The 18195-nt window shown below is 35.7% G+C and overlaps 2 protein-coding genes across 4 annotated transcripts; both read left to right on the top strand.

The window, feature by feature from the left end:
• Positions 1-4175: 4175 nt before the first annotated feature.
• LOC127621339 (transmembrane protein 127-like) lies at positions 4176-9901 on the top strand. The gene is made up of 4 exons (XM_052094900.1): positions 4176-4449; positions 4891-5230; positions 5534-5698; positions 8257-9901. Exons 2-4 carry the CDS (start codon positions 4987-4989, stop codon positions 8565-8567), a joined length of 720 nt encoding a protein of 239 aa, XP_051950860.1. The 5' UTR covers positions 4176-4449; positions 4891-4986; the 3' UTR covers positions 8568-9901.
• Positions 9902-10228: 327 nt separating this feature from the next.
• LOC127621333 (coiled-coil domain-containing protein 74A) lies at positions 10229-17177 on the top strand. Of its 3 annotated transcripts, none has more exons than XM_052094893.1 (8): positions 10229-10411; positions 10610-10881; positions 10971-11015; positions 13304-13385; positions 13477-13648; positions 14211-14314; positions 15928-15981; positions 16072-17177. In XM_052094893.1, exons 1-8 carry the CDS (start codon positions 10401-10403, stop codon positions 16214-16216), a joined length of 885 nt encoding a protein of 294 aa, XP_051950853.1. In that variant the 5' UTR covers positions 10229-10400; the 3' UTR covers positions 16217-17177. The 3 variants fall into 3 exon arrangements, with proteins under 3 accessions (XP_051950853.1, XP_051950852.1, XP_051950854.1); XM_052094892.1 differs by having other exon boundaries at positions 10592-10881; XM_052094894.1 differs by lacking the exon at positions 10971-11015 and having other exon boundaries at positions 10592-10881.
• The last annotated feature ends 1018 nt before the right edge of the window (positions 17178-18195 follow it).

The following is an 18195-nucleotide window of genomic DNA, read 5'->3' as shown; positions in this document are numbered from 1 at the left end:
GAAAATCTATGGGGTATTGTGAAGAGGAAGATGCGATAGGCCAGACCCAACAATGCAGAAGAGCTGAAGGCCACTATCAGAGCAACCTGGGCTCTCATAACACCCGAGCAGTGCCACAGACTGATCGACTCCATGCCACGCCGCATTGCTGCAGTAATTCAGGCAAAAGGAGCCCCAACTAAGTACTGAGTGCTGTACATGCTCATACTTTTCATGTTAATACTTTTCAGTTGGCCAACATTTCTAAAAATCCTTTTTTTGTATTGGTCTTAAGTAATATTCTGATTTTCGGAGATACTGAATTTGGGATTTTCATTAGTTGTCAGTTTTAATCATCACAATTAAATGAAATAAACATTTGAAATATATCAGTCTGTGTGTAATGAATGAATATGAGTGGTGGTGGTGTAGTGGTCTAAAGCACATAACTGGTAATCTGGTTATCAGAAGGTTGCTGGTTTGATCCCCACAGCCACCACCATTGTGTTCTTGAGCAAGGCACTTAACTCCAGGTTGCTCCGGGGGGGATTGTCCCTGTAATAAGTGCACTGTAAGTCGCTTTGGATACAAGCGTCTGCCACATGCATAAATGTAAATGTAAATATAATATCCAAGTTTCACTTTTTAAATGGAATTACTGAAATAAATCAACTTTTTGATGATATTCTAATTATATGACCAGCACCTGTGTGTATATATATATATATATATATATATATATATATGCAATGTTCTCTAATACTGACTTGTTTCTGTTTTATTTCTTGCATATTGTTGGTGCTAAATATTTTAGTTATTTAAGTTGAATTATTTATTCATTAATTTATTTATGTATATATTAATTGTGACACGCACCACCTAGCTGTTCTAATGACAGCTACTGTATATGTAACTGCTATATGTGTTGTAAAAATAAAAATACAATTGAACTTTGTATCGTTATTCTTTTATTTATAAAAGATAAATAGCTCTTTTAAATTTCTGACTCTTGGGTTGAAAATGCACCAAACTATGCATTAATTTACATACTATGGTGTACTCAAAATAATTATAGATATCAATAGTTATATTTATTTGTAAATTAGTGAAACAATAAATAATTATCATGTGTCAGTGTATAATATCAATATGCAAAGTGTGCAGATCACTTGTTGTACAGGTATGCCTGACTGGTAGAAAGACCAGTTTGAATGTTTTAATATATCCATATAATAAAAAAAATATATATCTATATGTATATACAGGTGAAACTCGAAAAAATAAAATATTGTGCAAAAGTTCATTAATTTCAGTAATTCAACTTAAAAGGTGAAACTGATATATTATATAGACTCATTACAAGCAAAGTAAGATATTTCAAGCCTTTATTTGATATAATTTTTATGATTATGGCTTACAGCTTATGAAAACCCCAAATTCAGAATCTCAGAAAATTAGAATATTACATGAAATCAATAAAAAAAAGGATTTTAAATACAGAAATGTCGGCCCTCTGAAAAGTATAATCATGCATATGTACTCAGTACTTGGTTTGGGCCTCTTTTGCATTAATTACTGCCTCAATGCGGCGTGGCATGGATGCTATCAGCCTGTGGCACTGCTGAGGTGTTATGGAAGACCAAGATGCTTCAATAGTGGCCTTCAGCTCTTCTGCATTGTTTGGTCTCATGTCTCTCATCTTTCTCTTGGCAATGCCCCATAGATTCTCTATGGGGTTCTGGTCAGGCGAGTTTGCTGGCCAATCAAGCACAGTAATACCATGGTCACTGAACCAGGTTTTGGTACTTTTGGCAGTGTGGGCAGGTGCCAAGTCCTGCTAGAAAATGAAGTCAGCATCTCCATAAAGCTTGTCTGCTGAAGGAAGCATGAAGTGCTCTAAAATGTCCCGGTAGACGGCTGCGTTGACTCTGGACTTAATAAAGCACAGTGGACCAACACCAGCCGATGACATGGCTCCCCAAACCAACACAGACTGTGGAAACTTCACACTGGACTTCAAGCATCTTGGATTGTGTGCCTCTCCATTCTTCCTCCAGACTCTGGGACCTTGGTTTCCAAATGAGATGCAAAACTTGCTCTCATCAGAAAAGAGGACTTTGGACCACTGAGCAACAGACCAGTTCTTTTTTTCTTTAGCCCAGGTAAGACGTTTGACATTTGAAGCCCATGTCCAGGACCCGTCTGTGTGTGGTGGCTCTTGATGCAGTAACTCCAGCCTCAGTCCACTCCTTGTGAAGCTCCCCACACATTTGAATGGCCTTTTCCTGACAATCCTCTCCAGGCTACGGTCATCCCTGCTGCTTGTGCACCTTTTTCTTCCACACTTTTCCCTTCCACTTAACTTTCTATTAATGTGCTTTGATACAGCACTTTAAGAACATCCAACTTCTTTTGCAATTACCTTCTGAGGCTTTCCCTCCTTGTGGAGGGTGTCAATGATGGTTTTCTGCACAACTGTCAGGTCAGCAGTCTTCCCCATGATTGTGAATTCAACTGAACCAGACTGAGAGACCATTTAAAGGCTCAGGAACCCTTTGCAGGTGTTTAGCTGATTAGAGTGTGACACTTTGAGCCTATATACTCAAAGCCTCAATACTGAACCTTTTCACAATATTCTAATTTTCTGAGATTCTAAATTTGGGGTTTTCATAAGCTGTAAGCCATAATCATCAAAATTATATCAAATAAAGGCTTGAAATATCTTACTTTGCTTGTAATGAGTCTATATAATATATTAGTTTCACCTTTTAAGTTGAATTACTGAAATTAATGAACTTTTGCACGATATTCTAATTTTTCGAGTTTCACCTGTATATATATATATATATATTATTTTTATTTTTTTTCCCCAAATACTAAATGGGGATTTTTTTTTTTCAACACCCCCACACAATTTTTGCTGCATCATTTATTCAATTGGCCTGCAGTTCTCTATAACACAGCAAACAGAAAAAAGCTTGTATTTGCTCCATTGGCTAAACATGAGAAAAATGGCGTCATCTGGTGGAAAATATTACAAATGTAAATTTTGATGCCAGGGCTCCGGAATGAAAGCATAATATCACATAATTCATGATTTTATGCTTTAATGGCACTGTGATAATATATTGCTGTTTTAATGGGTTTCTATGGGGAAATGTTTTGTTCTGAAGGTCCTGAGTGTAACTATTTTAGTGTACACAGTGTATTATAGATGTATTATCAGAACTGTGTTTGAAATATCAAATTTCCCCACAAAACACACACGTTTAGTAAAATATATGTTGTTGACATTAACACGAAAAAAAAAAAAAAATTTAAAAGACAAAAATGTCCCAAAGGTAGCACAAGGGTTACACTGAAACTCTGACTGTTTCTACTTCCTGTCTGTATATATTTTAGGTCTCTCTTTTATTATTATTATTATTATTTTATTATTATTAACAGAACATAATATACAACAGTATACAGACATGTACAGAAATATACCAGATTGATCTCCTGGAGAAAATTATTGAAATTTGGCTTGGACCTTGACATTTCTTCTTATGTATGTGGAACTTCCCCAAAATAATAAAAAGTTGCACAAGAAAAATTTAATTATTAGTATTATTTTCATTGGAATAATATACATATATCAAAATTATTTAGCTTGAATATAATTTTGGTTTTCCTTCTGATAAATTGTTCCATATCCACCCAAAAAATACACAATTACAAAAAAGATGGACAGTAGATTATTTTTCTGTTGAGCAAAAATCACAGGAATAATAAATATCCAAATGAAATCTCTCTAATACACCTTTAACTATATATATATATATATATATATATATATATATATATATATATATATATATATATATATATATATATATATATATATATACCATGTACAACTTTGTATGTAACCGCTTTGCTTCATTATTTACCAAATTACCGTTTGAATTTAAAAGTTGTCTAAATAACACAATATTATTTTCATACCAACTTTTATAGAAGAGAGATCTATTTTTATATTGAATACTTCCATTATTCAAAATAATATATTTATTTGGGGAAAAATTACCCCTGTACTTTAGTGAATGCCCACTGTTTGGACACAATTTTAGGTCATGTGCGTTCTCGAGAACTGACGTCATCATAGGGCGCTTCTGATTGGTCCAAACGGCACCTCACCAGAACCGGAAGTCAGCAGCTAGAGAAACGCCGTCTGATAGAAGGAAGCGGGCGGACTATTGTGTATGTTTTTCTCCGGAAATAAACAATAGAATAGACCAAAATGATATTAATATAGCTGCGATCGTTCGAAGTAGCGCGTTGTGTACCTTTATTTTTGAGGGTTGTTTTACATTAGGCTGGATTTGTGAAGGGTTTAAGGGGTTTTTCGTGTGTTGTGAAGGTTTAAGGCCAGTTGATGATCAAATCTGATTAAAACACGAACAGAAGAGCTTCTGAAACAGCGAACAGGTAAAAATATGGACAAACTAAAGAGTATAACTGCTTAAATATACTCAAATACCGATGATCTTAAGTTCTATAGCTGTGGAGGTGTGGAAAAGTCTATGTTTTGTTCTTTAATTGCTCTATTATGAAATGTGTCTCTCTCTATTTTGATCAATAACCAACCATTTACCATAAACTAATCAGCTAATGATCTATAATTATCATCATTTACTTAAGTCTGCGGGTTTTGTATTGTTTTACTTTCTGTTTCTATAGACATCCATTAATTTACCATCAATGAGATTGTTCTGTCCCCCTGTTTTTTTGTGTCTTTATTTTCTGACCATTGAACATTTGCTTACAATCAATCGATCAGTAGTCACTCAGCCATTATAATAAAGTAGTTTTTTCATAATGCTTATTCATTTATTTCTCACAATATCAATGTGTGTTGTGATTTTTCAGCTGTACTGCCCAGCAGAGGTAAAACTACAGAGCTGTCCACTCTCACTCTGGTGTATTTGGATTTTACCATTTAATCAAGGGTTTTTTAGTCAGTTTATGAGCATGTACGCACCCCCGGGAACTGCTGTACCTGGAAACCGGAGGAGGCGAGGTGGAACGGCCTTACCCAAACAGCCAGAGCGGAGCTTGGCGTCTGCACTGCCCGGGGCACTCTCCATCACTGCACTTTGTACAGCCCTGGCAGAACCAGCCTGGCTCCGTGTTCATGGAGGAACCTGCCCCAGACAAGAGCTTGGTGTTGCAGACGTCTTGGGATATATAGATGAGACACTTATTAATGGTTGGTATTTTACATAGATTGATGGATGGTAAGAAAGAAATGTGTATTGTAATACATTTTTCTGTATTACATTTTGTTATTTTGCATACATTAACATAATTTGGCCATGAGATGATCTTTAGATGTGGCCCCCTTAAGAGGTAGTTATTTTATGATTGATGTATAATTATCACTTTTGTTTTGTCAATACCTTAAAATTACATTTTGATATTAAACATGAGATACATACCTTATATACATGAAGTTGTTACAGACAGAAATTGAGTTTTGCAGTCACCAACAAACTGTTTTTTTCACCCACAGATTTTTGTATTAACTCTCAGTCCATCCTGCTGTTTCGGGTCATTGGTGCTTTTTGTTTCTTGGGCATTCTGTGCAGCCTTGCAGCATTTCTTCTGGATGTCTTTGGACCAAAACACCCAGCCCTCAAGATCACACGCAGATACGCCTTTGCTCACATTCTAACAGGTTTGAATTCATGATAGTACATACCAAAAGATCAGATTATTCACAATGAGTCATGCTTTCGTGTCATCATTTATGTCACCATTCATCAATATTATGTCATCTTGCCTTGTCTATACTGTTTTATGTTACTGTCTATAGTGAAGCTGAAGACCATTTCCACAATGTGGATAGTAAAGTAACTGAACAAAACTTAATTATATAAAGATTAGTTCACCCAAAAATGAACAATCGCTCATCGTTTACTCACCCTCATGTCATCCCAGATGTGTATGACTTTCTTCTGCTGAACACAAACAAAGATTTTTATAAGAATATCTCAGCTCTGTAGGTCCATACAATGCAAGTGAATGGTGACCAAAAGCTCCAAAAAGGAGATAAAGTCAGTATAAAATTCATACGACTCCAGTGGTTTAATCCATGTATTCTGAATTGGTCCAGTTGGTTTTGGGTGAGAACAGACCAAAATGTAACACATTTTTCACTGTACATCTTGACAGCAGGCTCCTTGGTGATCATAATTTCAAACTCGATTACACTTCCTATTGCGCCATCTAGCACTTTACACATGCGTCAAGCACTAGGAAGTGTAATCAAGCTTGAAATTATGATCATGCCTAGAGAAAATGTAGTTATATTTTGGTCTGTTCTCACCCAAAACCGGTTCGATCGCTTCAGAATACATAGATTAAACCACTGGAGCTGGATGGATTACTTTTATGCTGACTTTATCTCCTTTTTGGAGCTTTTGGAGTTCTAGTCACCATTCACTTGCATTCCATGGACCTACAGAGCTGAGATATTCCTCGAAAAATCTTTGTTTGTGATCAGCAGAAGAAAGAAAGTCTGGGATGGCATGAGAGAATGTTTTGGGTGAACTAGCCCTTTAATTTGAGTGTTATAATTAAGTTTAGTTCAGATCAGTGACTTTATTAACCACATTGTGGAAATTGTCTTCAGCTTCACTATAGAGAGTAACATCAAACAGTATAGACAAAGGCATGATGAAATAATATTGATGAATGAATGACACAAATGATAATTACATGAAAGCATAAATATAATAAAATATTCTCTTTTGAGAACTTCTGTAGGGTTGCTAGATGATATGGAAATAAAACAGCAATATATTGAATTCTAAAGCCGCTTTTTGCATATCCATGCTTTACTTGTTTTCCAGAATGTTAATAAATTAAAATTTAAATAAATATATTTTAATCTGAATTTATTTCGTTTATATAATTTTTTATATATACTTGAACAATACTTTTATAATTTTTGTACTATTTAAATTATGGATTAGTCATATATATTGAATTATCTTTATTTTGGGGGCCTTTCTCAACAAATATTTATATGCGATGATATGTAATTAATTGTAATACATTTTATTAATTAATCGGCATTACAAATTTTAACCACTTCAACTCTGGGGTATTTTTGGGCTGTCGCCTGCAATTTTTCATACTCATATTTAAAAGCTCACCAATTACACATACTGTGGACTAATTGCCAAAAATTTGTCTAATTTTTCAGACCCCCCTCCCCACATTGGAAAAAAAGACTCAAATGTTTATAATTTTATGATTAATATAATTAATTTTTTTGTTGTCCTAAATTTGTAAGCATGTATTTCTGGTTCTGTTCATGCCAGCTCCCTCCAAAAATACTTATTTTATTCCACTAGATGGCAGCAAGTACTATCACCTTCCATTATAAAATGCCGATCTGAAATGTAGGTGGCGCTCTAATGCATTTTAGCCCTCACAGATGTGCTCGTCCATAGACATTCAGACTAACTTTCAGTTCATGCACCACCTCCGTTGTTTCATCGAATATCTCGGCCTCTGAGTGGACTAGAAGCTCAATCTAGGTGTCATTAGAAAGCTGAGATCCTCCCCGATGATATTAAACATTTCCACATCAATAGCACATAATATATATTTTCGATGATTTGTTTAGCATGCTTTTCCTGCTGGACCGCATATCAAGTTCTGGACATCTTGGATGATTCACACGCTATTTTATTATTATTTATTTTATTTTCTTTTTTATTTCCTTAAGTTAAAAGCAGATATAATGTTTTAGCCATTTGAGGCTTACAGCTGCAGTGATCGGTGCATAAAAGAGACATTTGTATTTGATGCATTAGTTATCATATTTCACTTTGTGATTCTTTTGAAAATCAAACTGTGGTATTAGGGCAACAAAATAGTGACTGTACAGTCGAATTCCTGAGAATGAGAGCTTTCATTTGATATATGATTTGAGTGCATTTAAGTGCTATTTTGAAGACTTTTATATTCATATTAATATTTCTTCCACATGTGAATGTTTTGAAGCCTTATTTTTTATTCTAAGCTTTCAAACGATACCCCATAGACCTGACTTATGTATTCAGAGACTTGAATATTTTAAGCATTAACTTTTTTCACGACATTGCGGCCCCAGGTCCGCATAGTTGTAGAGGGTAATTGATTGACAGCCCTAATAATAATTGAAGCTGTCTACAGAATCTCTACCTTTGAGCCCTCGTGTTAATATCACAATCTCTATTTCAGTGCTCCAGTGCGCTACAGTGATCGGCTTCTGCTACTGGGCCTCCGAACTCATTTTATCCCTGCAACAGCAGCACAAAAAGTACCACGGCTCGCTCATCTATGTCACATTTGCCATCAGCTTCTACCTGGTGGCCGGTGCCGGCGGAGCCTCTATTTTAGCTACAGCGGCCAACCTGCTGCGTCATTACCCCACTGAGGAGGAAGAGCAAGCCCTGGAGCTTCTATCCGAGATGGAGGAGAGCAGTGAAACTTACCCAGCTGACTACGACATTGCCAATCAATACCAACCTCCACCTGCTTACACACCCTGATCACCAACCACTGTTTCTCAACTCCGTTTTTGTCGTCACGTGCCACCATTAGCCTTCAAACAATAAATAACTGAGATGTGCAGATTTAAGATGCCCCATCAAAAAATATATAATTATATATATATATTCAGGATTCCAGACCATCAAGAATGCCCATATCCATGCTCACACTTAAACAAACGTTTACCTTGGCAGTGAGGGCTTGACCGCATGGATTCATTTAAAAAGAATAATTATGCCAGTGCTTGTAGAGTTATTAATTACGTCTGAGACTATTTGAATTCATGCAGTAGATTGCATGTATCTGGCAGAAAAGACCCATCACAGATCTAGAAAACGTATTTTTTGCCACGCTTCATTATCTAAATACTTGAGAAATGTAAAATGCAAAGCATCTCAACATCGTGCATTTATCATCGCAGCCTATTTGGCACACAAAACTGTGGGAAATGATCTTTATACATGTATAATCAAGTTTTGATTTTTTTTTCAAAGTATCTCTTTTTCTGTTGCTTCACAAGTTTTTCATTTTAGATGTTATTTAGCTGAACTTTTGACTTGCCCCTTTTATATAAGTTTGCTCCTTTTTCTATCTTCGGAAAAGAGTAGCTTTTATGTTTTATTTATTTTAATTAACCTCTAGCCTACAGAAGTTACATACATGTTTTTAAAATGCTTTTCTGTAGGCTTTTGGTAATGTTGCTTTAAAGATCATGCACACATCCCGGATTGATGAACAAATTAGTTATTGGCTGAGTTCAGAATCGCATACTACTCATACTATTTGTGCCATTGTCGCTCGCATATGGCAGAAGTAGTAAGAGTAGAATGGGTAGTATGCCATTCTGAACTCAGTGATTGTTTTTTATTGGAAATTCCAGTTTAAATAGATTCTCAAAGAAACTAGAAAGCAAATATTTCAGCATCATAATGTACATGTAATTTGGAAGCATTCAGGTTTGCCAACATCCGATTATGAGTGTATTCTGTAATCCTGATTTTCTGTGTCAGTTTTTGTTTTTGGTGAAATTGTGTTTGGTGTGTCTTGGTAGTCATAGTATGAGAACATCCTGATGAAAGAGTCTTAAATTGGATCATGATTGTATCCACAATTTCACTAGCTTTTGCTTGTGGTCTGATTATTTTTGATAAATCACTGCATGACATATTTGATACTGCACATACATGGACTATGATGTGATTGGTTAGATTTCATAAGTTGTTTAATTTGCACAAGATTTTTTTTTTTTTTGTATGTGTTGTACTTTATTTTATATATATTTTTTGTGTTTCATTTGAAATGCGTTTACTGACATTTAAAGTAAAAACAAAATGTGTCAAAAAATGTGTGCGTGTGTTTTCTGCACCTGCTCGTTCACGGGTCGTGTCTAGAAGGGAACCCCCTAGTTGCATGAAGTTTCGCGAGAGCCACATTGAACGTTCACACCATTGTGTTTTGTATTTATTTAGAGTCCTACCAAAACCTTACACTTACCCCTAAACCTAACCTTAACCTTACCACAAAATCTGAACCTAACCATAGTAACATCGAATGAGACTCTCGCGAGACTTTGGCTACCGCGGGGTTACCTTCTAGACAAAGCCTCGCTCGCGCGAGAGTGCGCGCGCGGTTGCCAAAGCAAAGTTTGATTCATGCAGGAAGCGACACCGGTACCACCTCAAATGAGGCTCTCTCCTAGAAATTGTTTAGAAATATTCACATAAATTGCGTAGTTTGATCGCATATTAGCGGAGATGGGCCTCATTGGATCAAACGTTCCTCAAATGTTGACCAGAAAGTGATGGGTGACGAAACCTGAGCGTATATCCATTATGGAGATAAGGTATGTCGTATGTAAATGAGCAGGTATCACAACAGGAAGTCGTTAAAGACATAGAATGCACACTGTAGTTTAGGCTTGATTAATATTTGTCCTATTAAGCACCTTGAGGTGTATTTAGGCTCAAATAGTGTTCATGAACAGATCATTTGTCACAAAAACAATTTTAGTTCACCCTTCCAGGAACACCATGCCCACCAGCAATCTGCCACCCCTGAGGAACCTGCCCAGCTGGTCCAGGGTTCGAGATCTGGACAGGGTGAGATACCCAAAGCTTCTGTCTAGTGACTGTGTGGTCAGATCTCCACCCTTGGACCTCAGAAGTCTAAAACCAGCTGCTCAGCCCAGAGTAGATGCAAATGACACACGCATTGCCTCTCTGGAGAAAGATATTCTGTTCCTGCAACTACAGCATAAGGACACACTGGAGAGATTGCATGCAGAAATAGAAGATCTGAAGCGTATTAATAAAGGTATGAATAATATAGCACCTATTGTGGATAATCTGGAAGTATACACTTAAACCAGGTGGCAGACTTGTATATTTGTTTTCCCTTTACAGAATTACAGTATCAGTTGATTATGGAACACCAGCATTCACCAAAAGGTATATTTTAATTAACAAACCTCATTTTCCACATATTCATATTGTGTCAGCTTCACTATAAATGTCCAGTCGAGAACATATTAATATTTCAACCCAAAATGGTTTATTTACATAAAGAAACTGAAGCCTTTTAAGGCCATTAAGAAGTTTGCTATTATTATTATTATTTTAATGACAATTAACCCTTAAATGCGTGTGAATTTCACCAAACACACTTATATTTTCAAGTCTGGAAAACAGATCTACAAAATGCTCAGATAGTGCAAAAATTTTCCAAATATTCTAAATATATTTTGACGTTTTATTTTTCATATTTTAAATAGATAATGCGCAAATCTAGAACCGGATTCATTACTTTCACGCTGAAATTTAATGAGATGCAACTGCCACAACTATGGCAAGCCGTTTTTGCTTTTATTCATTCGCAGGATATGAACTGATCAACGATTCACGTTCAAACCGACGAACTTCGGTTTTACTGCTGTTTGGATGCTAGGTGGTACTATGGGGGTCATATTCTACAGCTGTTGGAAAAAATCGTTTCAGCGATGCATCGCGATTCATACTCAAATGATTCTGAATCGATTCTGAAAAGAATCAGAAATGATACTAATAGATTATTTGGCAGTGCCATGCTTCAGCTTTCAATGAGACTTTGATTTTTTTTTTTACAATCTCCAGACAGTTATGCACTTAGATATCTTTAACCAAAAGCCCCAGAAAAAATATCAAAATGACTTTGAACTAGGGCTGCACAATTAATCGAAATTAAATCGAAACCGCGATATGACCTTTTGCGATTATTAAATTGCAAAGGGCTGCGATTTAATAAAATAAATAAATAGTCTGCTCCCTTCTAAGTTTATTTGCGCTGCTCTGTCCAGTCTATATTCAATTAGAGCATTGTTACAGTGTTTTCTTTATTTACACTAAACTGGCGCGTCCTGCGTGAAGCGTTTTTTTTATTATTATCTGCGGTAGCAGCATCTCAGTCTCCGCAAGGCACAGTATCATAATAATAACGCAGAATACAAGATGGGGAATAATTCAAACATCTTTATTAAATGATTACTAAGCAAACAGCATTAACAGTAACACATGTAGTGTCCAGAAACATCTCTTCATTCTCCTGTCATTTGTTCACCTCTCACGAGAGAGCGTGTCGCACTTATTACGCTCCCCGCGGAAACAAGTGAAAGCGGAACTAATATTACCAACATCCAACAAAATGAAAAGGAAGGAACATGCATATAATAAATCTATATCAAATATTTAGTTACTATAATATAATGCATTGCTAAATTAAATATAATAAAATAACTAATAATAAAAGTAAAAATAATTAAATGAAATGGTGACAAACTACACCAATGGGTTATCAGTTCAACTTCATTTTGACATTAAGCCTCTTTCTTTAGGACTATTTATATACAGTAAAGAATAGTTTGTATAAGCCTACTAGTTTTTAAGGCCCAGAATAAAGAGTAGCATTCATATTTTAACATTATATTTAGTTTATACTGAATTATTCAATCAACCAACATTATTTTTGACAGCAAATACTAGGCAACAACTATGGTTTTACCAACAGGGAAATGTAGTTAACAGTGACATTGAGCAGAAAGTTTACATATAGCCAGTTTTGACAGCTGCTGATAAAAGTTAAACGATCAGCATCGATTGATGAGATAAAAATTGGAGATCAGATGTTAAAATCCTGATTGGAGCATCCCTAATATTCAAGTTGACTGTGTTTCAAAAACTAATGATGATGATGATTAGTGGGCTGAGATCCTGTCACAAAATGGACAAAAACAGGTACATGGTGGATATGAAGAAGACTTTGTTTCATTGTTTATATATTTATTTGTTTGTGGTTGAAAAGGTCTCAGTTTGGTTCTTTTTAAGAGGGCTCAAGTATGAAATCCCCAGTAGCCGTTTCATAATCGCTGTTCAAACCGCAATCGCAATATGACTTTTTGTCCAAATCGTGCAGCCCTACTCAGAGTGGTGGTGGCGTAGTGGGCTAAGGCACAGAACTGGTAAGCAGAAGGTTGCTGGTTTGATCCCCACAGCCACCATCATTGTGTCCTTGAGCAAGACACTTAACTCCAGGTTGCTCCGGGGGGATTGTCCCTGTAATAAGTGCTCTGTAAGTCGCTTTGGATAAAAGTGTCTGCCAAACTCAGAAAACGTTTTGTGGGAAATTCACCCTGTAACCCAGTGGAAAGATATTGTTTGTTAAAAAAATTTGTGAAGTCTGTTTCAAAATGCATTTTTCCATACAGATTCCAAATGGTCCAACAGTAACTCCACGAAATCCAGCAGTGATGGTTCACCTGAGAAGATTTCTCAGTGTAGATTCATTAGGTGAAAATGATGTTTGTGGTAAATCTCTATAAATTCTGATTAAATGACCTCACTTCATTAAGTAAATAACGCTGTTGTTTATCTTCTGCAGCAGTGAGAAGGTGCCGGAGGCTCACGCGGGGTCGGGTGGCGGCCCGGTCACATCTCTGCTCCCTCTCAGCATCACCTGTAGTCCGTCCCAGAATCCCCGCACACCCACCCTAAAGGAGTGTGAGGTCATCATACGACAGCTCTATCACGCTAACACCTCAAAGGGTCAAGAGGTCGGCAGTGATCCATTATGTCTGTTATGACTCATATAATGAAGTCTTAGTGAAGTTTTGAGGCACTTTTCATGCTGTACAAAATAAGTCTGTCTTTTTTCTTTAATTAATGGTCAGTGAAAGGAGGTGCTAAACCTTCAAAATGCTGACTGTCAACCTTAGGAGGGCAAACTAAATATTATAGGAGTTGTTTTACTTTTAATTTAGCCTACATTTATTTTATATAAGGTTTTGAAATATTTCACCCAAATCTGGGACGTCACTGAATACAGATTTAAATCCTGATTATAGGTTATAACTGTGCGTGTAAACATACAGACTGAGTAGGTGTTAGCTTGTTTGGGACTATAGGTTGGTGTGTAGTTATTGATTAATTTATATTTCCTATAAATTGAAGACAAATATTTGTTTGATAATGTTTTTTGACATTTTACGTGTTTAAAACGAACTACTTTTCATTCTAGATTAATTTCATTCTTTAAAAACTGTAACGGGATACCATGTGCCTAGATTAAAAGGACAGGAAATTGTGGTCGACCTCAAAAAATACCCTTTTTCTCAGCTGCAACGGATCAAGACTGTCCTCAGAGATATCGTCTTAAACAAAAAGAAGTCGTCCACTGAAACTGTCTCTCTCGCAAAGGCCTGTCTCTATGACAACACCAGGTGAACTACTATTCTGTTGCGTGAATCTCATGAAATTATCAAGAACATGTCCGGGAAATATTTCACCCTTAAAAAAAAAAAAAAATTATAATTTTGTTTTTTGGCATAAATAACATTTTGGACTATTTAGACTTTTTGTCTTATAGTATTTAATATGTAAAATATTTTGGTATTATTTAATGTGCTTATTGTCATGGAAATAATGCGGTAATGTAATCACAATGCAAATTTCTTTTTTTACATTTTTTTTAATTTTGAGGTGAAATGTGATCAGGACATGTTATACTATTATTTAAAGCAAAAAGCTAAAGTATGTAATTTCTCCAAATGGTTTTGCAAAAATAAACATTGTTTTCAAAACCGCTTTTTGAAAAAGCTGTTGATTGAACAGATAGTCCCGCCCCCAAATCAGGCCATTGATAGGGTCAGTATTAGTGTTTCGGGTCTCTCAAAACAAACAGTGGAATTTTCATAGTGCCATAGAGACAGTGTTTAAAGTTTTCAAGAAAATAAACCTATGAATGGCTTACTTATGGCTGTCTCTGCATATTAACCCTTTCAACTCTGTGGACCTGTCAACGTGTCCAAAAGGGGGGCGCTGTGTCACAAAAAAGATTACGGTTAAAATGTTGAAGTCAACAAATACATAAGTAAGGCGTGTGGGGTATCGGTTAAAAGCCTAGAATCTGACCTTTCATAAATAACCATCACTTCTGCATTTGTTACATAAAATAACTAAACAAGGCGTGAAAACCTTTGTGTCGCAAATCAGCACCACCTAGAGGTCATGTGGTACAAATATGAATATAAACTTTTTTAAAACGGCACTTAAATACATTTTAATTGATATATATCAAATAAAAGCTCTCATTCTCAGGAATGCGACTGTACAGTTTATTTTGTTGCCCTAATACCACAGTTTAAAAGATATCCAAAAGAATCATGAAGTTAAATATTTGACATCAAATACAAACTTCTCTTATGCACCGATCAACGCTGCTGTAAGTCTCAAATAGCTAAAAACATTATATGCACTTTTAGCTTAGGGAGTTTTATAAAAAAAATAAATCAATCAATTTTTTCTTGTCTGTGAGCTTGCTTGTGTGAATAATGCATTGTTATGTCTTAGATGACAAGAACAGAATTAATTCCAGCAGGAAAAGCATGCTAAATAAATCATCGGAAATATATATATATATATATTATTGACTTTTGATTATAAAATGCCATCACAAAGATGAGGATCTCACCTTTCCAAACACACCTAGATTGAGCTACTAGTCCACTCATAGGCCGAGATATTCAAAGAAACAATGGGGGTGGTGCATGCACTGAAAATTAGACTGAATGTCTGTGGACGAGCACTTCCATGAGCAGAGGCGGACTGGCCATTGAAAGAACCAGGACTTGTCCATGTGGGCCAGTCGCGAAACAATGCCGCGATATGCCGAAGGGGGCCGTCTCTCACTGTCACAGCCACCCAGCCTCAAAATGCCGCCTTCATGAAGTAACACCAAAAAAGTTGCATACTTCAGCTTTAAATGTAATCATAAAATAACGAAGAAACCATGTGTAAAATGATTTACGTTAACATCATTATATTTGTCTTTTAGAGATGAAGTTTTCAAGCATTTTCCAAAACTACCTCTCATACCTCTAAAGAAACAGTAGGTTGACTTGAGTACTTCTAACGCAAAATCTGAGGTCAGTTTTTGAATTTGAATTAAAAAATATTTTTTTTAACTTTTGACTCTTAGGAACCCCAGTCAGACCAGTAGAGAAACTGTGATTCTCCCAGACATCAAATGCAATTTCAGCAGCACCATGTCAGAACGGCAGAGAAGGGCGCAAGACGTGCACAAAATGCGGCTTAGAAGAACTGTGAACTGTCTTGACAAATAAAGTGCAATGATCGTGTGAAATGTCAAGTATGTGTATGTGTATGTGTATGTGTGTGTGTGTGTGTGTGTGTGTGTGTGTGTGTGTGTGTGTGTGTGTATATGTATATATATATATATATATATATATATATTCGTTTTTCTTCTTCTATAGATATATGTAGATAAAGTAAGAATGTGTTGAGGCTGTTGATCATGTTGGATTCCTTAATCAACTAAATAATCTTTCCACGGTAGCAGCCAAAGGGCCAAGACGAGTTTCAAGCTAATCTGCCCATCCTTCTAAAGATCACTTTAACCTCTCAGATAACAGGGAATCAAAGCTTCTTCAAAGAAACAGCCAGAATCCATGCTTTACTTATCATGTTATCTCCATATTTGACGTGACTCACCGAAATGGAAGTGTGCAATATTACTGAGGGATATTTAAACGTGTTGTTGAATTGTCTTTGCTCTGAATTCATTCTTTATTTCTCAATATTATTTGCATTTTTATTTGTCCAACACTGAATTTCATTGTCTAAGAGCCTGCGAACAATCTTGAATTTAAGAGATTGTTCTGCAGTTTTTGTCTCCAAACATACTCTATTACTGAGGTAATGTAGGGTGTTTACTAAAGAAAAAGAGTTTTGGCCTGTTCCTGGATTAATGAAATGTCTTTTTAAGGGTTATACTAAAAAGCAGCTTTTTCTGTCTATAACTGACATTTTAACCGCACACAATGAGTAGTCGGGATGTTTTAAATGGCCTTCTATGTAGGAGGGTGGCTGGTGTTTATAATATATCCTGAAGGATAATTAACTACTCGTTGGATCATTGCCCAAGATCCCGGCAGACACTAAGAGCCTTATTAAGTAATGGGATTTAGAGGGCAGTATCTCATTTAGTTCAACTCTGGCACACTCCAGTCTTCAAGCTGCTATTGTTTAACACTTTATTTAACTCAATTTACACAATAAAACGTTTATAAACACATTTCATGTGCAGTTATCTTTTTTTTTTTTTTTATAAATATCACATTTGCCTTTTTTGGGGGATTGACAAGGCCTGTCCTACATTGATAATTAGCAAGCATTTATGATCAATACTACTAATACATATAATATACCCATATATTTTATAAAGTGGGGTCCAAAAGTTTAAAAATTCTTACATTTGGCATTTTTCTAATTTAATGCAAATTATTCATCACAAAAATTAAAGGAATATTCCGGGTTCAATACAAGTTCAGCTCAAAAGTCAGCATGTATGGCATAATGTTGATCACCACAAAAAAAGTTTTTGACATTTCTTTTTTTTTTAAAACAAAAGGCAAAATTCTGGGTTACATTGAGGCACTTACAATGGAAGTGAATGGGGCCAATCCGTAAATGTCAAAAGTGCAGCCACAAGATGTAAACAATGTGTGTTAACATGATTTTAGTGTGATAAAATGGTGAACTAACCTTTTGTGTGAAAAGTTATATACAGTTTTACAACTTCGTTGCCATGACGACATAACACTGTAAACCCTAAAACTGTAAAAATGACAATTTAAACAACTTTACAGCTCAAATAATCCACAAGTTTTAACAGAAGATTTAAAGAAATAGTTCACCCAAAATTAAAATTATCTCATCATTTACTCGCCCTCATGTCATCCTAGATATGCATAACTTTCTTTCTTCTGCAGAACACAAATTAAGATTTTTAGAAGAATATCTCAGCTCTGTCGATCCATACAATGCAAGTGAATGATGGCCAGAGCTTTGAAGCTCCAAAAAGCACACAAAGGCAGCATAAAAGTCATCCATATTACTCCAGTTGTTTAAGCCATGTCTTCTGGAGAGATATGATAGATGCGAGTGAGAAAAAGATACATATTTAAGTCTCAATCTCACTTTTACTTTCACATTCTTCGTTTTTAGTTTTTGGTGATTCACACTTTTCATCGCCACCTACTGGGCAGGGGGAGAATTTATAGTAAAAAAAAGATTAAATATT

Source organism: Xyrauchen texanus, chromosome 27 (genome assembly GCF_025860055.1).
Source record: "Xyrauchen texanus isolate HMW12.3.18 chromosome 27, RBS_HiC_50CHRs, whole genome shotgun sequence".
NCBI classification, from domain to species: domain Eukaryota; kingdom Metazoa; phylum Chordata; class Actinopteri; order Cypriniformes; family Catostomidae; genus Xyrauchen; species Xyrauchen texanus.
The sequence above is the reverse complement of the archived record's forward strand: the minus strand, read 5'-3'. Positions and strand labels throughout refer to the sequence as shown.

Coding starts and splice junctions, on each gene's coding strand:
- LOC127621339 (XM_052094900.1), top strand. CDS start 4,987: ATGAGCATGTACGCACCCCCGGGAACTGCTGTACCTGGAAACCGGAGG. Junction 5,231..5,533: donor AGATGAGACACTTATTAATG/GTTGGTATTTTA, acceptor TTTCACCCACAG/ATTTTTGTATTAACTCTCAG. Junction 5,699..8,256: donor CTTTGCTCACATTCTAACAG/GTTTGAATTCAT, acceptor TCTCTATTTCAG/TGCTCCAGTGCGCTACAGTG.
- LOC127621333 (XM_052094892.1), top strand. Junction 13,386..13,476: donor TCTCAGTGTAGATTCATTAG/GTGAAAATGATG, acceptor TATCTTCTGCAG/CAGTGAGAAGGTGCCGGAGG. Junction 15,982..16,071: donor CTCATACCTCTAAAGAAACA/GTAGGTTGACTT, acceptor TTTGACTCTTAG/GAACCCCAGTCAGACCAGTA.